Raw genomic sequence first — 25,081 nt, 5'->3', positions numbered from 1 at the left:
CAAAAACAAATAATTTGATTGCAAAGCAGACGAAAAACAATTTCCGCGAGTTCGAAGTATTATGCTTTCGTTTATATAATGCATATATCATCACAAAAGCGCGGTTTTTTGTCAAAGTGCATACCAGTATTTAAATGAGCATAGTGCAGGTACGTGAAGTATTTTTTTTAGGCGTTTTATCTAAAAAAATAAATTATGGCGAGATTTTGTTCTATGTTATTTTATCCATTATATTTTGTTCGAGCATAAAATGTTCATAAATTTTTATTGTGATAATTAAAAAAAATCTTTAAGTAAAGCAAATCCGTGTAGTTAATGAGGTTGGTGTATTTTTTAAAAGCAAATTTATTAATTCAGTTATGATATTTTTTTCTTTGTTTATCTCAATACCCTCATACCTCTATATCCTGGAAGTCATCAATTAGATTTTTAGGCGTTATAATAGCGTTGTATAGGAAAATATTTTTTAATCTTGTGAAGTTTTCTTCTCTTTTAGCAAGTCTTTCAAAATAAATTAAAGTCAGTTATAATACAATGAAGCGTTATTTAAAATCTTAAATCGTTTATATATGATAAATTATTAATAAATTATGAAAGAATCTGAAATTAATTTCTCGAATATCATGTTTAAATTATCGCCATCCGTTATTTAAATGTGCAATATTTTTTCTGATATCTTCTAAAAACGGGGTTATTATTTTACTGGACTTTAAATTTTATTGAAAAAAGTTTATGTGTTTTCACAAAAAAATGTATATCTATGCATATTTACATGTATACAAGATTTTTCTCTTTCTGTGGTGGCTCTTTCTTTATTTGCTGTAGATAAAATCACTGTAAACGTTTGAGTATTATATTCCTTGGTTGCTTTTATTTTGTTTGTTTGTTTTAAGTACATTACCTACCAGTTCCTCTCTTATTAAACCACAAATGTGTTTTGTTTACTTTTTTATATTTGCACTTAAATTATGTTATATACAAAAAAAAATGAAGAGGCAAAATTTATAATTTATTTTGCATCCTTCTAAAGAAAATTAAGAGGAAAAAAATACTTACAAACAAAAGAGGAAATTTTCTGTCGTCTCACATTTTGACTCCCAGTTTTCCTTTCCTATATAAAAAATGACCATTGTTGTTAATATGTCAAGGAATGAATTTTTTGTAATGATACTTGTTAATACTTTTAATAAATACTGTAAATTTGTTTTACCTTTATTTTAAGATACCCTTAATTAGAAATCCGATGTAGTTTGAAAAAGAATTAAATATGGATGAGAATGCAGGAGAAGCTGTTGATCCAAGAGTGAAAGTAATTATTTTTTAATGAATCTTTTTGAGTTTTCATTTTAATTTATTATGGTCTTTTTTTTATTTATTTATGTTATCTGAGTTATTTATAGTTAAATTATAGATTTGCTGAGTACCTTTTTTTAGTATTTGTTGGTATTATACATGCATATTTTTGTTGAATTTATTTTGTAATAAATATTATTATAACTTATGCTGTAATAAGAAAATATATCTCTTTAAAAAATTTTAAAAAAAGAAGAAGAAGAAGAATGAAAAAAAAAAAGTTTTAGGAGGTCAATTAATTTTTCAACTGAAATTTAAATTTAAAAATTTCCAGCAATATAGTAAGTGAGAGTGACATTTCTGTTCTTGCACCCTCCTAGTTTTTTTTTTTTTTTTTTCTCTATGAAATACTTATGATAAAAAAATTTTTTTGTTCAACACAACTCTTTCATTAAATTTTCTCTTTATGAACTTCATATTTAAAAATTCCATTCTATCTCATTGTATATTAAATTTCTCTTAATTAAGATATTCTTCTAATGAACTTCATTTATGAAAATTCTATTTTGAGTCTTTGTTTATTACTTCTTTTTTATTAGGGTTTTTTTTTTTTTTAAATCTTATTCTTCTGCTGATTTGTTTATTCCTCTTGAAAATTATCATATAACATGCATGATTACATCTCAATGTCTACATGTTTTATATCAAATTCAAATAAAAAAAAATCTACATGAGTGGCTGTAAAAATTTCGGGTGTTTTTTCCCTTTCTAAAATTTTCAAAATTGAAATTGGTTATGTTGCTTGTTAATTGATGATATATATAAGAAATGGTTTTCTTGAGAAAGGAGATCATGTATGATTAATGGAAAATCATATTTTTCTTCTTCATAATAACAATTATAGAAAAATCATATTTTCCTTCTTCACAATTGATCAAAAATTTCAATTTTTAAGATGTGCTTGAAAAGTTCTTTGCTAGAATCATGAAACACAGTCTGAGCAGGATGGTTGAAAGCAGAAAAAAGAGCCTATTTGAAAGTATTCTGAACTTATATAGTTTTAGGCTGAAGCAATATTTTTGCTTTGGCATATGTTTGAGTCATCATTGAAAAATAAGACTTGCACATTTTGGAAATTCAAGTTGTATTTCTATATATAAATATATATAAATTTCAATTTATGCATGTGGTAAGAACAGTTATTTTCTAGTCATCAAACTCTGGCTTCACTTTAATTTCTGAGTTTTGCTGACTCTTATTTTTCCATGCTGACTTTCTATGTACTGAAATTAAAAATGCTTTCTTAAACAAAATTTCATTTCTACGTTTATATAACTTCTGAAAGCTTTTACACTGCCTCTCTTTTTCTTTCATACTTTTTGCCTTCTAACTCAGTCTGTGCCAGTACTTGTTCATGATTCTAACAAAAAAAAAAAAAAATCAAATGCATCTTAATAATTGAAATCATTTCTTAATCAATAAAGATAAAAAACAACAAAAAAAAGAGATTTGCAGTCCAATTAATCTTATCTATTCTCCTATTAAAGATGGCCATTTCATATATATTAGCCAACTTTGGCAAGACATTTCTTCACCTAGATTATTGATTTTTTCAGGCTATTAAATACTAATGCGGAATGCATATATGTATTTTTAAAAAATTTCACCTTGTTATTTATTAAGATTAAAAAATATTAATTTAATTGATTAAATCAAAAGAAATTATAATGCAGGTAAATTTAAAAAAAGAAGCATCTTATTCTATGAAATAAAAGTGAAAATCCTATTTTGGGATTAATATGCAAAGAAATTAATTTTAATTTAGCTTTAACATTGATACAATCATGTGATTCAATTCTTTGATAGATTAGTTTTAAATTTCATCATTACATTAAAAATATGAGTTAAATTTTTAAAAATTATTGAAAATAAAGAAATTAATGTACAGAAATAAAATTAATATCATTAAAAAAGTTTTAAATTTTTAAGATGATACTTTTTTTAAAAAAATAAAAAGTTTGGAAGATATGGTCAACAATTTCAGGTCAGCAATTGCCCATCTGACAATAGTCAAGTCTGTTTTCCTGTCTGATTAAACTTTGTGTAATACCCATTTGTAGATTTCTTTTGCATTTTTTTCTCTCTAAGTGAATAGAATTTTCGATGAACCTTATCCTTATGAGAGTATTTCTAATAATGTTTTTAGCTTCATTAATTAACAAAGTTTTTAATTAAATGCAGCTGTAAAAACATTCAATGACTTATTCTAAAGCATTCATATATTGATTTGTTTACATTTGACTGTTGTCATTTGGCAATATGTAATAAGAGCAATTTTTGTCCATATACATAAGCATTTTATAAATATATATGTATATAATGTAAAACACATCTTTAAGTAGTTGTGTGGCCAAAGAGAGAAGACACTTTTGAATTTTTAAAACTTCTGATTTATTCCATTCTGAGAGGCATAATTTATCTATAAACAAGAAGAGACAAGATACGTCAATTCACAGCTCAACAGAAGAGCAAAAGAGGCCAAAATATTCTTCCCAGTGGCTTTATACTACCAGATTCTGATGGGGAATTCTTTGAATTATGTCGATTAAGGAAAGGGAAATATAGGTATCTTTTAAAAGAATGTTGTAAACATTTAGATTTTTATCCCTTCGCTCGGAGCGCGAGAACTACTGATTTTACCGTTTCCTAGAGTACATGTAGCATTAATTAAATAAATTAGCAATTGGATCAGGAAATATAGGGACAATTTAAGAATGAAGTTAATATAGGTTAAATTAAGATGAAAATTAGGAAATTAATTAAGATTTGAATTAGATTTTAAAATATCATTATATGTATCTGTAACATAGTTTTGCAGATGCTTGGTCAAAAAGAAAAACAAATTTTAAATATAATTTCAATTTATTTTTAATGGGCAGATGCGATTTGTGCACAAGGGAGGACACATGAAATGTGTGTTCTTTCACATTGGAACACAAGCAGAATGTGTCTGGTTTTTTTTCTTTGGTACTTTTACTAAGAGATACTTATATGGATGTCTTTGATCTATGTCAATTTAGGAAAAAAAGTCTTGGGTATATTTAGAAATTATGTCATGGGTGTTAGAAATTTTTTTCCTTTCACTTGTAGCATGAAAATTAAAATGTTTGAAATTCATTAGAGCATATTTTAGAAATAAATAAATAAAAAGTGGGATTTCAACAAGAAGGTATGAGAAAATTGTTGAATAAAGTAAAATGGACTAATTTATGATAAAGAAAATAGGAAATAAATTAAGATATAAATTTAGAGCTTTCATGACATATACACACTATGCTTTAAAGAACATTATAATGTTCTGTAAATTTATAACCATTCTTTTATGCTTGGATGTAGCTATCTTAGGTTTTATTGTTGTTGTATGTTGGGTATTTTTTTAAATGTTACTTTGTAAGGATTTATTTTAAATGAATATCCCATTATAATGTCTCTTTAATTGAAATCTAATTTGTGGCTTTTTTTCTTTCTTTTTTTTTTTTTTAGAGGTGGGGTGATAAATAGATTTTTGAAAAAATGTCTAAATTTTCCAAGTTCAGTGCATTAAAAAATTAGTATTACTTTTTAGTTCTTATTGGTTAATAAATTTGTCATTAAATTAGAGCAATAACTGTTGATAAATAAATAATAATCTTTCAATAAATTTATCAAAAAGTTAATTATTGTTAAAAAATATATGAATTTGACTGGTATTTTATTTTTTAATAATTACTGGTTATTATACTTTCATATTTTATTTCTTTAATTCTGCAGTTGGCATTTTATTTCTAATGAATTATGATCAGAAAATTTTTAAATACATTCATTTCAAGCATTGTTGTTATTTAAAGAATAATTTAGTAAGTATCACTAACTGACAATAAAACTAATTTAATTAAAAAGAATGCAATTGAATTTTTGTCTCCTTTTTGTAAATAGTGCCAAGCCAAAAAAAGAAATAAATAAATAAATAAAATAATTAAAAAATAAAGGACCAAACATCATTTTTAAAAATGTTATTAAATATGAATTTTTAGTATAATAAAACTCTTGAAAGGGAGTGTAAGAACACAAAAAAGAATTGAAAATGATATTATAACTGCAAAAAATACTAGCATTGAATTGATTTAAGTATGAAATCAAATTTTTCTTCCTTTTTGAAATAAAATCAACTGTTGAAATTTTTATGACTTATCAGAGAAAACTTTGTGAAATCTACAATATTTTTACATTTTTTAATAAATATTCTTTAGTGGAAAAAATTTATTATATAAAAATAAATTTTAAATTTCTTAATATTCTGTTTCTTTGTATTGTTAATAAAGCTGTTAGCTAGATTTTTTTTTTTTTACTTGATATTATTTTACAGATTGATTGAAAGTTAAAAGTAAAATAAGTAAAAGCTTTTAAGCAAGCTTTGTTAGCTTGATATAATCTGGTGAGGATTATGAAGCAATATTTTTCTCAACTCTTTTTAATTTGCAAACAACTCTAGTTCTGTGATACAAGTTTATCAACAACTTGACAACTGCAGATAAGAAATATCACACTGTGGAACTGATACTGAATTGTTAAATTTTTTTTCAAAATGGAACAATCCGTTTTGTCTGGGAGATTTATAGATCATAAAAAAAGAAATGAAAAACAGCTGTGTACTTTTTTAAAAGTACAGATTTCTAACAAAGAACATATAAATGAAGTTTTACTTTTGATTGTGTGAAATAATTTTATGAATTTTCCTCTCTCTTTTTTTTTAGGATCAGCTTGAATTTTTGAATTCATATACTGATGAGATCAACAGCCTTGAATTGCAGCTTGATGTAAGTGTTTTCTTATTGAAAAGACTTTTATAGATGATTTTTAAATAATAAATTTTTTCAAATATTTCAAAAAATTAATTTGTAAAATAGCTAGTTTTTTGTTTCCTTACTCCATACATTTTTAAATTTTTTATTTAGTTTTTCTAATATGGTGTGTATTATATATTATTTTTATTAATATTGTTTGTATCTATCTTCTTCAATATTAATTTAACAATCATTTTAGTCATTTAACTGTAGAATTAAATTTCTTAATTTTTTTTTCTTATGAGATGTGCAATTGCATCAAATGTTGATGTATATTCATGTTAAATGTAGGGATAATACTCCTATTGTAAATTTTATCACAAAATCATAGCAATAAGATGCAAGCTGTAATTTGTAATTGAAAAATCAAAGATTTGTTAAAAAAATAATTAAAAATTGCATTTTTGTTACAAAATTATAAGAGATTAATTAAATCAAGAATTATAATAATCAATCTTATAATTATCAAAATTATAAGAATTTATAAAGTTAAAAAATACCATTAAATGTCATTTTTATTACTTTTTGCTGCAACTTAAAATGTTTGTTTTTACATGATGAGAGTACTTTTGAAATATCCCAGAAGGGAATTTTAGATTGATATGCATACTTGTTAGATGCAATTAATGTATATTAGAGAAATAATTCCAACCATTGCTTTTTTTAGGATGCTAATGCAACTTTTCGAAATACATTGAGTGAATATAGCCAGAGATTGAAGCTTATTGCCAAGAAGTTAGGCAAATGTGTTAGAATAGCAAGGCCATATTATGAAGCTGAAGAAGCTGCACAAGCTGTAATATATATATTTATTTGAAATTCATAATTTATTCTCTAGACACATTTTTATAAATTTTTAATTAAAAAGAACTTTTGTGAAAAAATAATTGTTTATAAAGCAGGTTTTTTTTTTTTTTTTTTCATATTAAAGCTATAATCTAGTTAATTCTGTTACAATTATTTATGAAATGAACTTTTCTTGAACATCAGTATTATTTTTTATAGTTTAACATACTAATTTTCAAAGTTGACCTTTCCTTGTTAAAAGAAACTAATTTGTTTTCAATTATTAATTATTGCTTTACTTTGCAAATAAAATTTTATAATTACAGGGTCATCGCTTTTAATATTTCATGTATTTAATCATCATGCTATACTTTTGAATGAAAATAATTCAAGAAAAGGTCTTCATTTTCTATAGTTGTATATTATAAGGGTTTCCAAAAAAAAGTTAATTTCCATAAAAGTTCCAGTGCTCTCAGATTATTGAAATCGTTAATGTTTATATATATATATATATATATGCTGGTTGTTCTCAAATTTTTTTCAAGAAATATACTTTTAATAAAGTTGTAAAAATAGTGATATTCTACTATTGTCAGTTTTCTCTGTTGTTGCATATTCTTATTTCCAAATATTTGTATCATTTACTTTCTTTTTTTAGAAATGAATAAGAAATCACCCAACTTCATATCGGGTTTTCCAACAAAAGCTCTCTATATCCTATTTACATTTAAAATATTTACAGTTAATGGATTGATTTTGATTTAATTGGTGTGTATTGTAACTAGAACATATTTTGCTAAATTAAAGTAATTGATAAAAGTGAATTTCCTTCCACACACACACATGTGCCTTAAAAATAAAACTTGGCAAAATATTAGATTTATAGCTCAGGGATTAGTGTAAATAAGTACCTTTATGCAAACATTTTTTATTTATGCAAATTTTTAAAAATTGAGCCATTAAAGCCATTATATTTCATAACAATTAATAAATGCATGTGCACATTATTACTTATTTAAGATTACTTAAATAAATTGGGAAAAGAAAATTATAAAAGAAATTGAATAAGTTTCTTTCTTTCCTTTGTTAATTCTGTTTTTAGGATAATTGCCACTAAAACTAAATAGCACTGTACTAATGAAATATTTATTAGATTATATTTTGAAAAGAGATAAAATTAACCCTCTGAATAAATTAAGGGCTATTTGAAATTTTTAAATATATTTTTACAAATAAGAAAAAGGTAATATGTATTATCAAGTAATATTATTAGCTTTATATTTATTTTTAAAAAAATACTTTATTTTTTATTTTTTAATATTATATAAGTAGTTTTATTTCTTTGAAAAATTGCTATATATTAAAGCATGATTCTGACCTTGTTTGTATCATCTAGCTCATAAACTTATATATAATGAAATTCATGTTAAGAAACAATTGTTTGCATAAGTTAAATATTGGAAAATACTTATAACACAAATTGAAAAGGAATAATTTGTTCCAAGAGACTAGATAACTGTTGAGCTGTAAGTATTAGATATATTTCTATTTTCATTTAAGGATCAGTGCATTTCATTAGTATTAAAATAAATTAACCGTAGTGTTGCATATTTTTGTAAAAATGGTTAAATAAGTAAAATCACAAATTTCTAAATATCTTTCAAATTTTGTAAATGAAATTGAAAGTGTTTTATTTGCAATTTAACTTCAAGGCATCCAAACACAAGCTGCAAATAGCTCACAAATCATAACTTATCAAATTTTTATCTATTGCATTTACTTCTATAATATTTTTTCTAATGAATTAATTTTATAATCATTCTGATATTATCAATATATTATATATTTTCTAATTTTTAAAATACATATTTTTAGATTAAAAAATGAATTTTTTTAGAAAAAAGAATCAATTTTAAATCAGTAGTGAATTATACTGGAATTTTTGTAGCAGTAATTGATAGACATTTATTATTATTTTATTTCAAATGAGGGAAAATATTTCATTATTTTATTGATTACATTAATTATTCAGTAATTGAAAATGTTAATATAGATTTCAGTTTTCTCAAAACACAAATTAGTAATTGACAGAAACAGTTTTTGAACAATAAAATTTTTTTATATGTAGATAATTTTAGATGCAAATTAATATATTCTGTGATTGCAGGCAAAGTTGGAATGTGAAGAAGCTGCTATACGATATCACCGTGCCTGCGGAGTACACAAGGAAGCCCGTGAAACTATAGCTATGGCTGAAAAGAAATTTGATTGTCAGAAAGAAGACTATGACTTTGATGCTGCTTGGCAAGAAATGTTGAATCGTGAAACAATAAAAGTATGTAAATGTTTATATTTCTGCTCTTTGTTTTCATTCTACTTTTTTTTTTCTTTTCTTATATTTGAAATATGTTTATATGTTTCTTATATTTAAATATGTTTTTAACAATTATCGGAAATGTTTTTTTCTCACTTTAAATGAGATTTTCCTATTTTTTTATGGCCGGTTCTGTTATGAATATTAGCTATATTTTGCAACCAGCTGTTTTACTGAGAATAAAGACTGTTTCATTTCTTTTAAATTTTTGTGCATAGTTTTATAAGTAGCTCTTATGCCAAATATTATATTATTAAAAATACATACCCTTAGTAATGTATTTTTAAGCATCAAATTGCAATAAACGTTAAATCCATTATATTTTAGTAACCTTTTAACATGTTCTACTTATTGTATATATGAACTCCCCAAAAGGAATCATATTTATGCATTTTATATTTACTGATATTTATAACAATAACATGAAAATTTACATGAAAAATCAGTACTTTATTTAAATTAATAAATTTTATTTATAAAAGTTGCATAAATTTGGGCAAACTTAAAAAAATCTCTATCCTTTTTTATAATCTCTTCTAATAAAAGAGAGAGAAGGTAAAAATCATTTTTAAAAATATCTTTATTAAAATTCTGATATTTTTACTTAATATCAGCTGAAAATAAAAGTAACATTAAGAAATCAACTCTATGTTACATTGTAGTCTGGTCTTGTTGTCTTTTTGATCAAAAGATTTTGGATTTGAATGTTGATATTTCCAAGAATTTTGTGTCTATGTAATCTGATTGCATAACTTTGATTATAGATTGGATATTCTCATATTGATATCGCTTGAAGGTTTTGTTAGCTGAGTTCGAACTTGATATTATCCTTGTAATTAGACTATGGCTCAGAAATACTAGTTTTATCTCCTATAAATTAAATTTATAATCTATATTTTAAATATTTAATTGCTCAGCAATTCAAAGCAGAAAGAAATTCCTAACAAATTAAATCTAGATTAAAAGAAGTATTGGCAATCTGAGAAAATTATTGTTAAATTACTGCTATTTATTGTAAAGATAAATCAAAGATCCTTGCTTGTATAACTTAATGTTGTATAGGTTCATAGAATATTCTTTGTTGATAATCTTCCTTTCTATTTTTTGAATCTACACCAACCAGGCTGAAAAAGGCACATAATTTGAACGACTAAATAGCATAATATATATGGTTAAATCATTTTTTTTTCTTTGCGTCAATTTAAATTCTTATTTTTTTTTTTCAGCTTATGAATGCAGAAGCCTTAAAGAAAGAAAGTGAACAGGAACACAAACGAACTGCTCAAGTATTTTCAGCCGCTGTTCAAAAAGTCAAAGTATTAGAACAGCAACTGAAAAAAGAAATTATCAAATCTAGGTAGTTATATTTTGCTTACATTGTTATTAAATATTTTTTTCCATTCTGACCTGCTATTGATCTTCAATTTTCTTGTTATAGGCCTTATTTTGAACAGAAGAAAGTGTTTTTAAAAGTGTTGCAGGTAAAAAAAAAAATGTTAATACTTTTTATGTATATTATAAAATATAGTTTTTTTTTATATGTTAAGTATTTTTTTTTTACGGTTATGGTTAAAATTTAAAATTCAAAGTTTTTAAATTTTGTATTATCTTTCTTTAAAGGCTTTAATTTGTGCAGGGTGTCCTAGAAATGTGTTCACTATTTTAATAATAGTTACATGTAGAATTATTGACTTGTATCAAAATTTCATAATTAATTAGTGCATTGATTATCATCAAAATAAATGATGTTTGAATTATGAATACATTTTAAACCCAACTTGTTCAAATTTTGATGAATCATTAATTGAGAATTAATTTAATTCCTATCTTCCTATTGACTACAATGGTATTCCTATGAATTTCATTTTGTGATATTATCTCAAATGAACTCTTTACAGCTGATAAACTACTAGCAATTAAATGAAAGCAAAAATTGAAAGTAAATGTTTCCCTAGTATCTATTGGGTAACATTCACAAAGGCTGTGTTTACAGTTCTATCAATTGATGTGCTCAGCAGTGACTAATGATCAAAATCCGGCAGCTGGATAATTGATAGATTTTGACATATGAATAAATTATGAAATTTTTATACAATTTTTGATTTTTCATGGAGTTGCTTGTAAAAATGTCTATATGTTTTAATGTTTTAATTGTTCTCACTTAGGATTTAAAAAGTCGTGTTGAATCTCTACAAAAAGCTGTCACAGATTCTAAGGCTTCTTATGCTGCTTGTCTGCGTAACTTAGAAATGATATCAAGTGAGATTCATGAGAGAAGAAAATTAAACTTGCCTCCAAGAGAACCTGGTGTTGGTGCTGAGCGGGACTCAAAAACTAACTCTGAAATATGTAAGAAAAAAAAAGCTGCATTTCTTTTTATGTATGAAGTACTTTTTCAATGCATTTTACTGCATAAACAACTTTTAGCATTGAAACTGATTTGCCTTGAATGCCTTATTTTCTTAAATGTTGCACTTAAGCATAGATAATAACTAGTTTTTAAATTAAGAAAATTTGGCTTTTTTAAATTATCATTTTTTTTTAACTTACTGTGAGAAAGATTATAAAACAATCACAATATATTTTAAAAGTTAATGAAGTTAAGTATTGTTTGCATGACATAATTTCTTTTCAATAAAATTTATGGAATAATATATTTTAATTTTAATTTTTGTCTTTCAAGATGATTTGGTATATGTATTACACACATCTAATTATTTTAAATTTAGTAGTTTGAAGTTCACTATACTTCAATAATATGCTTAAATTCTGTTATTATAATTGAAAAGGCTGGTGGTAAGTTGAAAAATGTATAAGTTATTATAATTGTGATAAACATCTTTTTTAAGTTACTGTCATATCAACAAACAAAATGGATAATTTTTAATAAATTGTTCTGTCACTGAAGAAGTTCTTAAAATCCTCTTATTCATGAAATCAAAATTTTGCATGTGTAAACTTGCAAAACCTGCAATATTATTTTAACTAGCTGCCTTTAGTGATCAGTTTGTTCACACAGATTATTGACATTTTGGGCTGTTAAATATTAAAGTGAAATGTATATATATATATATATATATATATATATATATATATATATATATATATATATATATATATATATATATATATATATATATATATATATATATTAAATTTCACCTTATTCAAATTTAAAAACAAAAAGCATGAATTTAATTGAATATGTCAAAACAAATTATAATGCATGCAATTTAAAGAATGTATATACTGCATAACAAAACTGGAAATGAAAGTCCTACTTCTAAAATTAATAACCAAAGAAAGCATTGTTTAACTTTAATTTTAACACTAAGTACTCGATTGAATATTTTGATGGATAAGTTTAAATTTCATAACATTAAAAATTATGACAATTGTGTATTATATTGAAAAAAATTTCATAAAATTGAAGAAAACATTGTACAGAAATGAAATGGATATCGTTACAAACGATAATATTTTAAATTTCTAGATAATGCAAAAGCAATTTTTGTGAGATGGTAATTATGGTACATATGGTCATAAATTTCTATTCGTGAGTTGCAATGAATGCCCATCTGGCAATTGCTAAGCTTATTCTCATGCTTGAATAAGCATTATTTGATGCCACAGTAGAGTTTTTGGTTAACTCTATTCAGAGTATTTCTGATAATACTTTGCTTTAATTTCTGATGATACTTTGATAATTAATTAACAAAGCAGTGAACTAAATGCAACTGTAAAAATTTTCAGTGAAGCAATCTGAAAAATTTGTTTATATTTGACTATTGCCATTCGATTGTAAGAAATCAGAATGATTTCTATGCCATGTATGTTAACATTATATATATATATTATAACTTATGTAGTTTATGCATAATATTTCAATATATTTAAACTTAATAAGAGTACATTGAATATTTAAGCAAAGTCCCTTCTCTAGTGCTGTACTTTTTTTATATTATATATATATATATATATATATATATATATATATATATATATATATATATATATATATATATATATATATATATATATATATAATATGAAAATATATATTGTGAAGTAATGCTTACTGTTCAAATATGATATAGATTTTACATTTATGATGTCCTCTGTGTAGCTTAATTAAAGTGCAAAATACATAATGAAATTTGTCTTATAAATAAAACTTTCACATAAACTAGTAAAAATAAAATAAATAAAAATAAAACCCTACTAATGAAGAAAAGATTTATTTTAGAAGACTTACATATATTATCTTTTTTATGGTTGATAAATTTGTAGAATAGAATGCACAGTAGTTTGTAGTTTTCACAAATAAATATTATTTGCTTTGTAATTTTATCAATGGTAAATGACTGTTTCATTTTTGATTTTGTAAATTCTTTTTAAAATTATCACCTTTCTAGCTATCCATCCACCTTTATCAATGCTTAAATTATGGGGTTCTGACAGCCATTTAACAGATAGCCTGTCATCAACAACTGATACTGATATTGCTGAAGATCTTGACCACCTTTGTCAAGATTTGTCTATAGACCCAAGTAAGGATTTCGTTTATTTATAATTTCAATTTTGTTGACTAATTACTTAAATGCAACATTAAGAATAAGTCTGAATACTTCTATAATGAAGCAAATTACTATTATAAATAATAAAATATAATTCTTTTAAACCAAGCTCAAATACTGAAACCCACGAAATATCATAGTAATTGAGGTAATCATCCCATGTTTCCTGACGTAAGAAAGTTAAATAGAACCTCTGAAATTCTTTTTTCTTTAATTAAATGGTATTCACTTTAATGAAATATGCATTTTTTTTTGTCTTTATTAAAGATATTAAAAGATTAAATAATTATAATTTTGGAGTTTACATTTGAAGTTCATTATCATAATAGTTTAACCCTACATTGTAAATTGATTATTCATATTAGCCATTTTCTGCTAATTTTGAATAAATAGGTTTAAAGTTTTTAATAAAAATGAATTAAAAACATAAAATTTTTAATTATTGTTGAGTACACAAAGGTACTCTGGTATACTTTGCTAATAGAGTAACTATTTTTAGTTTATTGAATGTTATAATAATAACTAGAAATTAATAAATAAAAAGAATTAATCTAAAAAATACAGAATATGCAATACTTTATGTACAAAAGACAATGTCTTCAAAAATGAAAGTGTAAATAATAATCTAATGGATTTGGTAATTATTTGATTCTGAGTTTTGTTTTCTTTACTGAATATTTAAATTAGCATTCCACATTGAAAGTATTTGGCCCATTCTCGAATTTACATATTTTTTCAATTTTCTGCAGAAATTGCCCTTGAATTTTGAACATGAAAAGAATATGTTTAAATTCATGTTTTTTCCCCCGATGAGTCAGTCATGAATGCATTAATAAGGGACCATCTAAAAACTGATGAAGAATAAAGAACTATATAATTCACAGAAAGTTAAAAATGTCTTGGACTTTCCATCAATGGCTTACTTTATTGCTTGTAATACTTGCATTTTTGTAACAGCAACACATATGCTGTAAGATATAAGAGTTCCTTTTAAAAATCCTTAAATTCTTGTGTTTTATGCTTTTAATATCTATAGTCTTGAATCAATTTATACAAAGCCTTGCTGAATATGTGGCAATATTATATTAAATATTTTGAATATTTAAAGAAAAAAGGGTATTCATAGTAAATAATATTTAAGTACACATGTGCAAAATATAAGAGGTTTTATTTTTCATAATTTTAACCAAATATATAAGACAAATATAAAAGTTCCAATTAAATTCAGAAAGATATTGGTAATGCAGTAAGCTGGTTTTCAGTTCCTTCCTAAGTGATAGAAAAACAGTTAAGGATTTTCCTTCTTTTAAGATATCAATTTGTATGTAATAATATCAATTTATAGAAAATCTACCATGATTAAATTGCCATATAGAATTCCATAAAAGCTCAACATTTATGAAATACCCTTATATACTAAGTACTTAATTTGAAATTTCTGTAAATTAGATATCATGCATGGAAGTAAAATTTATTATAATTTTTACATCAGAATTTAAATATTATGTAATTTGTTATGCACTGTATAGTTAAAAACATTTGGGAAATTTAGCAATTTACTTATCCTGTAAATGAGTCATTAATTAATATTAAACATTATCACTTTTTACAGCAATGATGCCTTCATTGTCAGAAAGTTATCTACCAGTTTTTGGAATGTTTTGTAAGAATTGTATGTTATCCCCACAAAAAGAAAGAAAGAAAAAGAAACTATTACCAATTAGATATATTGTTGGCCAGGTCAAATGCAAATCTCCAATTAACATATTTACTATAATTTAAATAAATATAAATAAAAAATACTTCTATTTAATTTAAATTGAAAAAATTTAACATATTTTGAACCTTTATAACCATTTATGGATTTCAAGTTTAAGCAATATTGATTTGTGAAAAATTCCTTGTTTATCACTTCTGTTAGATAGAAATCGTAAATGACTTGCTGCAATGCCAATATTTTTCTGAATCTTAAAGCTCCAATTTGATACTCTTAAGTTATTCTGTATATCTGGTTTTGAAACTGAAAGAGAAAACTTTCAACATTAACAATTATATATTACTAACATTATATATTACTCGTTCAATTTCTTTTTTCCTCAAATATTCAAAGTATTTAATTCCAATTTTAATATAATGTTATGTTTATGTAATTTGATTTAAAATTTTGTTATAAGAAGGGGGGAATTGAAGATGTCATCCCCCTATATATATATATATATATATATATATATATATATATATATATATATATATATGTTGCTGTTACAAAAATGCATAAGTATTGCACACAACAAACTAAATAATTGATGATGATTTCAAAGCATCTGAACTTTATTTGAATTAGAGTGTGACTAAATCATTTTCTTCTCCATACATTTCTAATGAATCCCCAGGTTGCCTTCGTGATTGACTAATCATAGAAAAGTGCGAGTTTTAGCATATATTTTTTATGCTGGAAGTTAAAGGGTAGTTTGTCCAGATAATTTGATCATATAATATACACAAACATTATATTGTTACACACTTCATAAATTTTCAACTATGACCAAACAATGTGAATGGTACACGACTTATTGGCTCTCTCTCTCTCTCTCTCTCTCTCTAAACTATTTATCCAATCAGAAGATGATTGAATCTTGTGCATGCCAGATCTTTGATAGGATTAAACTTTCTAATAGCTTAAGTGTAACAGAAAATTTAATCATTAAATATGTTGAACACAAAAACAATCTTTAATTTTTTAAAAATGTCTTTATTTTAAGTACTATTTCAATCCAATGTTTTTCCTAATGCATGAATTCAAGCCAAAATTTTTATTTATGAAATCACAAATACTTGCTGTTCTTGCCACATTTTACACAAAATATAATGCTCAATAATTCAGCTTCAGCCTGATTGGTATGATCGAAATAATAACTGCACTGATGCATTTTTAAAGATGAAGATACATGGCCTAAAAAAATCCCTTGTGTTTAGATTTAGGTATTGTGGGAATTGAAAGAATGAACTGTATCACTTCAAAATGAATTTGTGCATAGTTGAATCTTATTTGAATGTATGCTATACTTTCTCATTTCTGCTTGTTTTTGCATGCTGCATGGCATCTCAGTGAATGCCATTTTCAATTTTGCTATTCATAACTAACAACTCTGAAATGAAAAGTATTAAAATGTTTTAGTTAATTGAGTTATGTATATAAATTTTATCGAAACAAATCAATTATTATTTTTATTGCATTTTAGAACCAGAAATTCCTTTTCTGTTCACCTTGTATGTACTATGATCCATGAATTTTCATGTATACTTAGTGGTGATTCCTCATCTTAAAAACAAGCAGCTCTGCAAAAATAAATAAATAAATGCAATTTGTAAAAAAGTTTTTAATTACAATCATATGAATTGTATCTGAGAAAATTTACAACATATCTTTTTTTTTTTTTTAATAAATAATTTCTAAAAATAGAAAAGAAATGAAATTTAAGTGGATGTGTTTTGGTTTGAGCTATGCGAAAGCAAAACCATAACCAAATAGTAGAGAATAAGAAAATGAAACAAGAGAAGAAAAAAAAAGATCCTCATGTAGTTATCAATGTGCCAAACCTAGGTTTTGATATAGCTGAGCTGCTGTCAAACTCAATGAGAGGAAATTGGTTTTAACCTTCCAGTGTGTTGGGAGTTATTTTCAGTACTTCCAAGAGCAGTCCTAACTTGTATTTTCTACTTATTGGTTTGTCTTCTTTCTTCTTAGTTATTAATAGTAGTATTTTCATTGTTCATCAAACTGTCAGTGTGAAAAAAATAATCAACTTTAAAAATGAAATGAATGAAAAATTATGTATTTATTTGAACATTTCTTTTCTTTTCTTTTAGATTTAAGCCTTCCGTCTGAACCAAATTCATTAGAAACAAAACGAAGTGATAATCTGAGTGATAAGAGTGCCAATGCTAATGAACCTCTTGATACATCTCTGCAATCCAGCAGTGAATGCAAAATGCCGTCCTTTTCTTCCCCAGGTGCTGGAGAATTGTCAGATGATTCCTTTCAAGATGTAGATCTGAATAGTTAGTGATTTTGTGCATTAACATTAATTTTAGAGACATTGTTAGATTTATAAACTTTTGTGTGTCATATCAGTTGTTTTATTCATTGTACATATTTTATTTGGTTTTTATTTTTCTAGAAGTTCAAATGATTTTTCTTTTTCTCTTTTGTTTTGTGCATTTTTATTTCTGTTCTTTTTGTTCTAATTTGCATATTATTATTTAAACAAAGGTTGTGTACTGATCTATGAACAACGAGTTTTAATTTCTTTTGTGTAACTTTTTATAAACTATCTATTGTCAGTGAATACTGAAAGTTGACAGTTGAGTAGAATTTTTCTTATCTGGCAGCAGCAGGATTTTTGTGTTGCTGAAAAAGAGATTTATCCAGATAAATGAAAGTTTCTAGAACTTACCTCCTCACATTCTTGATTTTCATCTATATAAATAACAACATGAAAGTCTATTACTCATGTTTGTTTATTTTTTATCTCTCACAATATATTGAAAATCTAATTGAATTGTTTAATAATATTACCCAGAAGCATACTTTTATATTTTAGCGAAATAGAAATGCCACATGTTACATGAAAGTTTTTTTTTCTTTGCTTGATTACATATTACTTTAAATTTATAAGGTTGTTTCTGGAGTTTTTTTTTAAATGAAATTTTAAATTATTATGTATTCTCATAGATGGGCATTGCTTGACAAACAGTATAAAAATGTACTATTCTTGCCAACTTACATTTAAGTAACTTTCTTGACCAGTGTTACAGAGATTTCATATATGAAATTGTTTCCAGGTGTCTAGGCAATTCAATAGCATATTTTCAGTTAGGCACTAAAGTCACAGATGAGGATTGTAACAGGTAATTAATTACCAAATAAATTTATAAAAAATAAAAATTAATGCAATTCATTTATCAAATTTTACTATAATTGTAATACTAAATAAAATTGGTCAAGTTCCTATATGTATTATGTTTATTTAATATAATATTTAAAAACACTGAGCATCCAATTAAATAATAATAAATAAGCATATGCATTTTCTCAAAGTTACTAAAATAAAAAATTTAACTTAAAATATTCTTTATAAAATTTTACTATAATTATAAGCATGGTGCTAAATTAAAATGTATTGAAATGCAAAATTAAATTAAATAGAAAGAGGGACTTTTTGTATACTTCATAGAGTTTAACACTCGGTCTTTTCCATATTTATCTCATAGGCCTAAATTTGGAGTTTAAATTTATATCTTCAAAAGTGCAATTATTTATATTGCTGATTGATTAGGTGCTGATTATGGGAGAGATTTGTTTGTGTATAGATAATTATTTTTAACTACATCTGTTAATTGCTAAAAATAGTATACATTTTTTGCTAAGCTTTCCAAAAAATAAAGAATTGTAAAGGTATATTTTCATTACATAACTGTTATGCATGTTAAAAACTAAATTGTTCTTTTGCATCAAATATTTTTATGGATATTAGGAACATATATATTTAACATGGTGTAATCATCCTTTTATAACTTTCTTTGACTGTCAACTTGAGGAGTCACTGACTTAGTCCACAGAAGTTTTTGTTTTGTGAAGTCAATCTTAGATCAGCCTTTGTCTTTTAGTACAAGTTTCATTATTTGGATATGTACAACTTTACTTATTGTTGTATTGGAATGATTTGAGATATTTATCTTTCTTAGAATATTCATAATGTTGTGTACTTTCTAAGCCTTAGATATTATTAAAGTTTTTTAAAAAAATTCCAATTTCAATGTCATAATTAAAGTAATACTAATCGAGCTTTTAACCCCTTTTACTAGCCGATATTCTTGTCAATTTTCTTGAGGATTCTTTACTGTAGGGGAAGTTTATGGAACCTTACATTTTCAAAAATCCATTCAAGAAAGAACTTAATAAAGCAAATGTGTTCAATTATTGAAATTTAGTGCATTATAATAAATAAATAAAGTAATTTAAACTAAAAAGTTTTTTTTAGTCATTTTTTATAAACCTATTTAAGAGCATATTAATAAAGATTTAATTTAAAACAAACATTTTTTATTATTTACCTACACTTTTTTCTGCTCCTTTCAATGAGTATTAAAATTTTAATTATTAACATTGCAATAATACTTAATGTTTAAATGATAATAAATTGTTGCATATTTTTTGTCAGTCTTATTGATGCAAACTTTTGAAAATATAGTTAACCATTGTTCATTTCTCACTGTTTCTGTGATATCAAATGTGATTAAAAAACAACCAGAGTTAGGATATGCAATAAAGTATTGATATATCTTTTGATCAAAATTTATGAAGGTGAATTTGCTCAACTATATTGTATTCGTACTCTTAAAATTTCTCCTAAAAAATTTGAACCTCCCCCCCCCCCTTGTTTTATATTTAAAAAAGAAACATTTTGTTAAACCTTGAAATCTGATGGTGTTGTCAACGAAGAACTTTTTGTGTAATTTATTTATTAGATATTTAATGCAAATGAACTTGAATACTTGAAATTATCTATTCTTTATCATGCATTTTTTTAAAATACAGGCAAGCAAGTATTTAAAATGCATTATTGGAAGATATTTGTATGTAATTAAAATGTTCAAATATATATTTATTGCTCATTTTTTGACTTAATGTCTGCAATTAAATATTTTTACTCACATAGTTATTTTAAAATTAGAAACATTGAATGTTGTTTGAAAATGATTATTTTAATGTATAAGATGGATACTCTCAAAAGATATTTGATAATGTCTCAAAGGTTATGAAGATAGAAAATAAAAATTATTCCTAAGGTTACTTTTAACTTTTATTAATTAATTTATCTTAAATTTTTAATAGAAGATCACCTGACTGATTTTATTTTTTGTTGTTGTTAAATTGGAAGCATACCATCGCTGTTTAAATCACCTTTTTCCATTTGAAGTTTCAATTTCTGCTCTGTTTTGAGCTGCAGGGAGTATATTGAAAAGGGGGGGGGTTCATATTTATGAATCCACAACACTGTTCACTATAGATATGTCAATCTAAAAGAATATTTAGATTCTTATATGGGAAAAGTATAAAAATTATAAAAATTCATGAGGATTTTAATTTTTTCAGTGAGAAATAATTCAAAGGAACTTTACAATTTCAAATTATTTTCTCTTTATTCTTTGAATTTCTTATTAGCATAATTTTAGAGTCAACCAAAGCAAATTTAAATTATAGACAATATTTTAAATCAAAACTTTCTACATTATCTTTTTAGTAATTTTGTATCTTTAGTTTTATAAGCATTGCAGATTTCCAGCTAGGCAAACTAAGTAGCTGTCTGAAACTGCAACAAAATCAATTAGAAAATGTAATTTGCAAAATTGTCAAATAAATTTGTAACAAAATGTTAATTGCAAAATATTAATTCTGGAATACGCATTAGTTGAACTATTAAATAAAGTGTCATTAATATTTATAAAATATTATAAATAAGTAATTAATTATTCATTTAATTAGTAATGTTATTTTCCATTTCATAGTTCCTGCAATATTTAATGTTATAATTGTTTGAAGTTTTCTAATTCCTTCTAATCTATCGTAATAAGTACATGCTCTTATTTGTAAGTAAAGAAACTAACAAATATCCAATTAAATATTTATAATATAATATTACTCATAATAACTAATAATTATGATAATTTTTTTAAAAATTAAAATAAATAATGAACATTTTGATTAAATTAAAAACATCTTAAAATTTAAAACTTGTGATCAGTGTTGAAAGAGGAACCTTATAATTTGTACTGCCTAGGACTGCAAACTGCTTAAATCAGTCACTTGTTAGAAGCGAATTTTTTAAGGACTGTAATTTACTTGAAAACTGCACTGCTGTATAATGTATTCAATCAAAAAAGCAATAAAAACTTTTACAGTTTTTTAAACATGGTGTAACATGATAGACTGCTTTTTTACTTATTGTTTTTTATTAAACTTCTATATATCAAAAATAAATCTTTATTGCAAATTTTAGTTTAAAAACTGTCAGTTTCATTTGCTTTTTACATTTTTAGACCAATTCATTCATTTTTTAACTAGCCACAATAAAAATTTGTGTAAGTTATGTTACAAATTAGCTAAACTTCTTGATGTGTAATGTAAAATGAAATTTTTATTGTAAAGTTTATATAGCCAATATAGTTGTGAATTATTCAATCAATTCTAGTATTTTAATTGAATACTGATTAGATTTAATTAGTTTATTCCATTCATGATATAATATTTTAGCGTAATTCATGCAACTATCTTTTATTAAAAAATTAGTTCAGGTTGTTTTTTTATCATTATTTCTATCTAAAACATCTAAAATTAAAGTAATCTTTATTTATTATTATTTCCATTATTTGAAAAATTGTAGTTTAGTAATTCAAATATAATTAATATTTTATATAAATTTTTAGTAGGAAAATTTTTATTACCTTTTGCATAGAAACTTCAGTTTTTTCCAACGCACATATCTTATTGTTTGTTAAGTCTTGCACATGATGCAGATCAAAGTTCATAGTTCATTTTCATTGAAAGCTGATTTTATATTATACTTATGTTTTCTCTGTACAGAAAGAATTGGATGTTGCTTGCATCAAAATTTGAGATGATAAATATCTTCTGAGCATACTGTATGATTTTTTACATTTCCACATCTATTTTTTTAAAAGTAATGGAAATATAAAGTTTTCAATTCTCATTTATGTGTGCAATTTGTGTTTGCTATATAAACCATAAAATGGTACAAAAATAGTTTATAGTTAATATTAAGTATCAAGTTTTGTTTTGTTTTGGAAAATTGTATAAAATATGAAATTTTTTCTGTATCAAATGCTTTTAATGTGTTCAAGAATTCTAGTTAGCATATATTTTAATTTGAAATTCTTTATACAGAAATGCAATGTTTTTGTTATACATTATGTTATTCATTTTAATATCTAGCAGTGAATTTCATTGAAATATTACTTTGATATTTTGTAAAAAGTGCTTTAACTGTTATATTATTTCAAGAACCTTCTCTCAATAAAATGCACTAATTTTAATATTTTAACATAAATATCATTATTATTATTTACTTACTGTTTGACAACGGATTGTTAAGACCTCCGTGCTTTTGCGCATGCGTTAAGATGGGTTTAATTTTTTCAAAATAGGGGTGAAAGGAAAAATGAAAGGAGGAGATTTTTACATTTAACTCGGATTACTTGCGGTTTTACGAGACGTAAACATTACAGATAATTAGTAATTGAGAAGGAAAAAGGTACTAATGCACAGTAAAATATTTCAGAGCAATTTTTATTTAATGTAAGGGGCGTAAACATTAAATTATGAAGAATAAATAAAAAATTTGTTCTTAAAATTTGTTAATTACTTTTCTACAAAATAATAATCTTTTTTTACATGTTATTGAATTTTTTTGGCAATATTTTAAGATTAAAACAATCGATAATTGAGAGTTTATTCTATTTAAAACACTTTATTTAAGGAATTGCAGTAAATATAGAAAGTCTTAAATTAATTTAATATTAATATTAATATTTTATATTAATATTAAAAACATTTTTAAAATATATGATATTTAAAAAAAAACATTATTAATGATTTTTCTGCTTAAAAATATTATTATTTTTAATGTTGCTAATAGAAACGTCGGCAATTTGACTAGCTCGTTTCGAAGAATGTGCGACAGGAATAAATAATTTTCCGTTTTCTGCTTCTTGGCCACAATTTTTAATGATATTATATAACATTTTCTTCGTACTACTTACTCCTGAAAGCTTTTGTACCACTTGCACTAGCCATATCAATAAGAAATTTTGAGTTAAAATGTGGTCAGAAATGACACAGCACTCACATACATGTGAAAAAAAATTGAACTAAAACGTATCTATTGAGGGGAATCTAAAGTCAAAGGTGAATACCGGAAATGCGCTCATCGTTCCGCGTCTCACCCCCTAATGTGATGGAATCGTCGAAATGTGGTCGTCTCAGAATCCGTTATCAAACAGTATTTGAAATGTTCTTTACTCCAGAAAAAATATACATTAGTATGCATTTCTTAACACTTTCAATGCTATCGACGAGATATCTCGTCTTTCAGATACTTCCAATTCTGTTGGCTAAAATTTAAAAAAATTTGACTGTGGGCTAAATTTTAATATATGTGTTAGAAAGTTCAACCTATCTAAACTGGCATAAGAGACAAATTTTAGCCCACAGAAACCTGTAATTGGAAGTATCTGAAAGACGAGATATCTCGTCGGGAGCTTGAAAGTGTTAAGACTTTTTAATAACTTGCATTATATTGCAGATATAAAGCAATTTTCTTCTTTGTCAAAACTGACAATTTTATTTAAAATCCAAGACTTTTTTTTTTTTTTTTTTTTTTGTCTATTACTTTTTTCATATATAATTTGTTTCCTTATATTATGAAAACAAAATTTTCAACTGCCTGATAAATTTGGAACTATTTCTTTTCCTTGAAACAGGAAGTTTTGAAATAAGATTGAAACTTCAACTAATTATGTTTCTTTTTTATATATATAGTTGGTTAATTATTGTTGAATTTGCTATAGTTAATTAGCATTTGTTGCATAAAAGAAGTTGTTGATCAATAAATAGGATAGATGAACGCGAGTTATTAGTCAGAGTTTAATTTTTGATCTGATGTGAAATTTAGTACATAAATTCATGTATAAGAAGGTTCTAAAAAAGATCTAATAAATTATTTTTTATTCTTTTCTTGTTGTTTTTAATGTATTACAAAAATCTTCTTAAATAAATAACATTTTACCACAGATTATTGTGTGGTGAGATTATTTTTATGTAATATAAAAATATCATTTAACACCAATTTTTAGATTTTTCATCTGAGCAAAAAAAAAAAAAAAAAAAAAAAAAAAACTCAGCAAACTGGGAGACTAAAGTAGATTCTTTATCATATAAGTTAATATTTTCAAATTCCTATCAATCATCAAGGAAAAACAATGAAATATGGCATACAAGTTGCCTTTGGCGACCAACCCGTACGCCATATATAATAATTATATTTAATTTAGTTCAATTGCTTAGATATATTTTCATGTCCATAATT

At 24.4% G+C, this 25,081-nt stretch overlaps 1 protein-coding gene across 1 annotated transcript; it reads left to right on the top strand.

The window, feature by feature from the left end:
* Window positions 1–24,727, top strand: LOC129988130 (SH3 domain-binding protein 5 homolog). Its single transcript, XM_056096271.1, has 10 exons — window positions 1–149; window positions 1,223–1,309; window positions 6,087–6,149; window positions 6,844–6,972; window positions 9,130–9,297; window positions 10,563–10,693; window positions 10,775–10,817; window positions 11,502–11,685; window positions 13,752–13,886; window positions 17,784–24,727. Exons 2-10 carry the CDS (start codon window positions 1,268–1,270, stop codon window positions 17,978–17,980), a joined length of 1,092 nt encoding a protein of 363 aa, XP_055952246.1. The 5' UTR covers window positions 1–149; window positions 1,223–1,267; the 3' UTR covers window positions 17,981–24,727.
* Window positions 24,728–25,081: the final 354 nt, after the last annotated feature.

This window comes from Argiope bruennichi, chromosome 10 (assembly GCF_947563725.1).
Source record: "Argiope bruennichi chromosome 10, qqArgBrue1.1, whole genome shotgun sequence".
Lineage (NCBI taxonomy): Eukaryota > Metazoa > Arthropoda > Arachnida > Araneae > Araneidae > Argiope > Argiope bruennichi.
Note: the sequence above shows the minus strand (reverse complement) of the source record. Positions and strands in the feature narration are given on the sequence as shown.

Bases quoted from the DNA above. Each gene is read 5' to 3' on its own strand.
- LOC129988130 (XM_056096271.1), top strand. From the start codon at position 1,268: ATGGATGAGAATGCAGGAGAAGCTGTTGATCCAAGAGTGAAA. The intron at 1,310-6,086 runs GTAATTATTTTT...CTTTTTTTTTAG, and splicing joins CTGTTGATCCAAGAGTGAAA to GATCAGCTTGAATTTTTGAA. The intron at 10,694-10,774 runs GTAGTTATATTT...TTCTTGTTATAG, and splicing joins AAAGAAATTATCAAATCTAG to GCCTTATTTTGAACAGAAGA.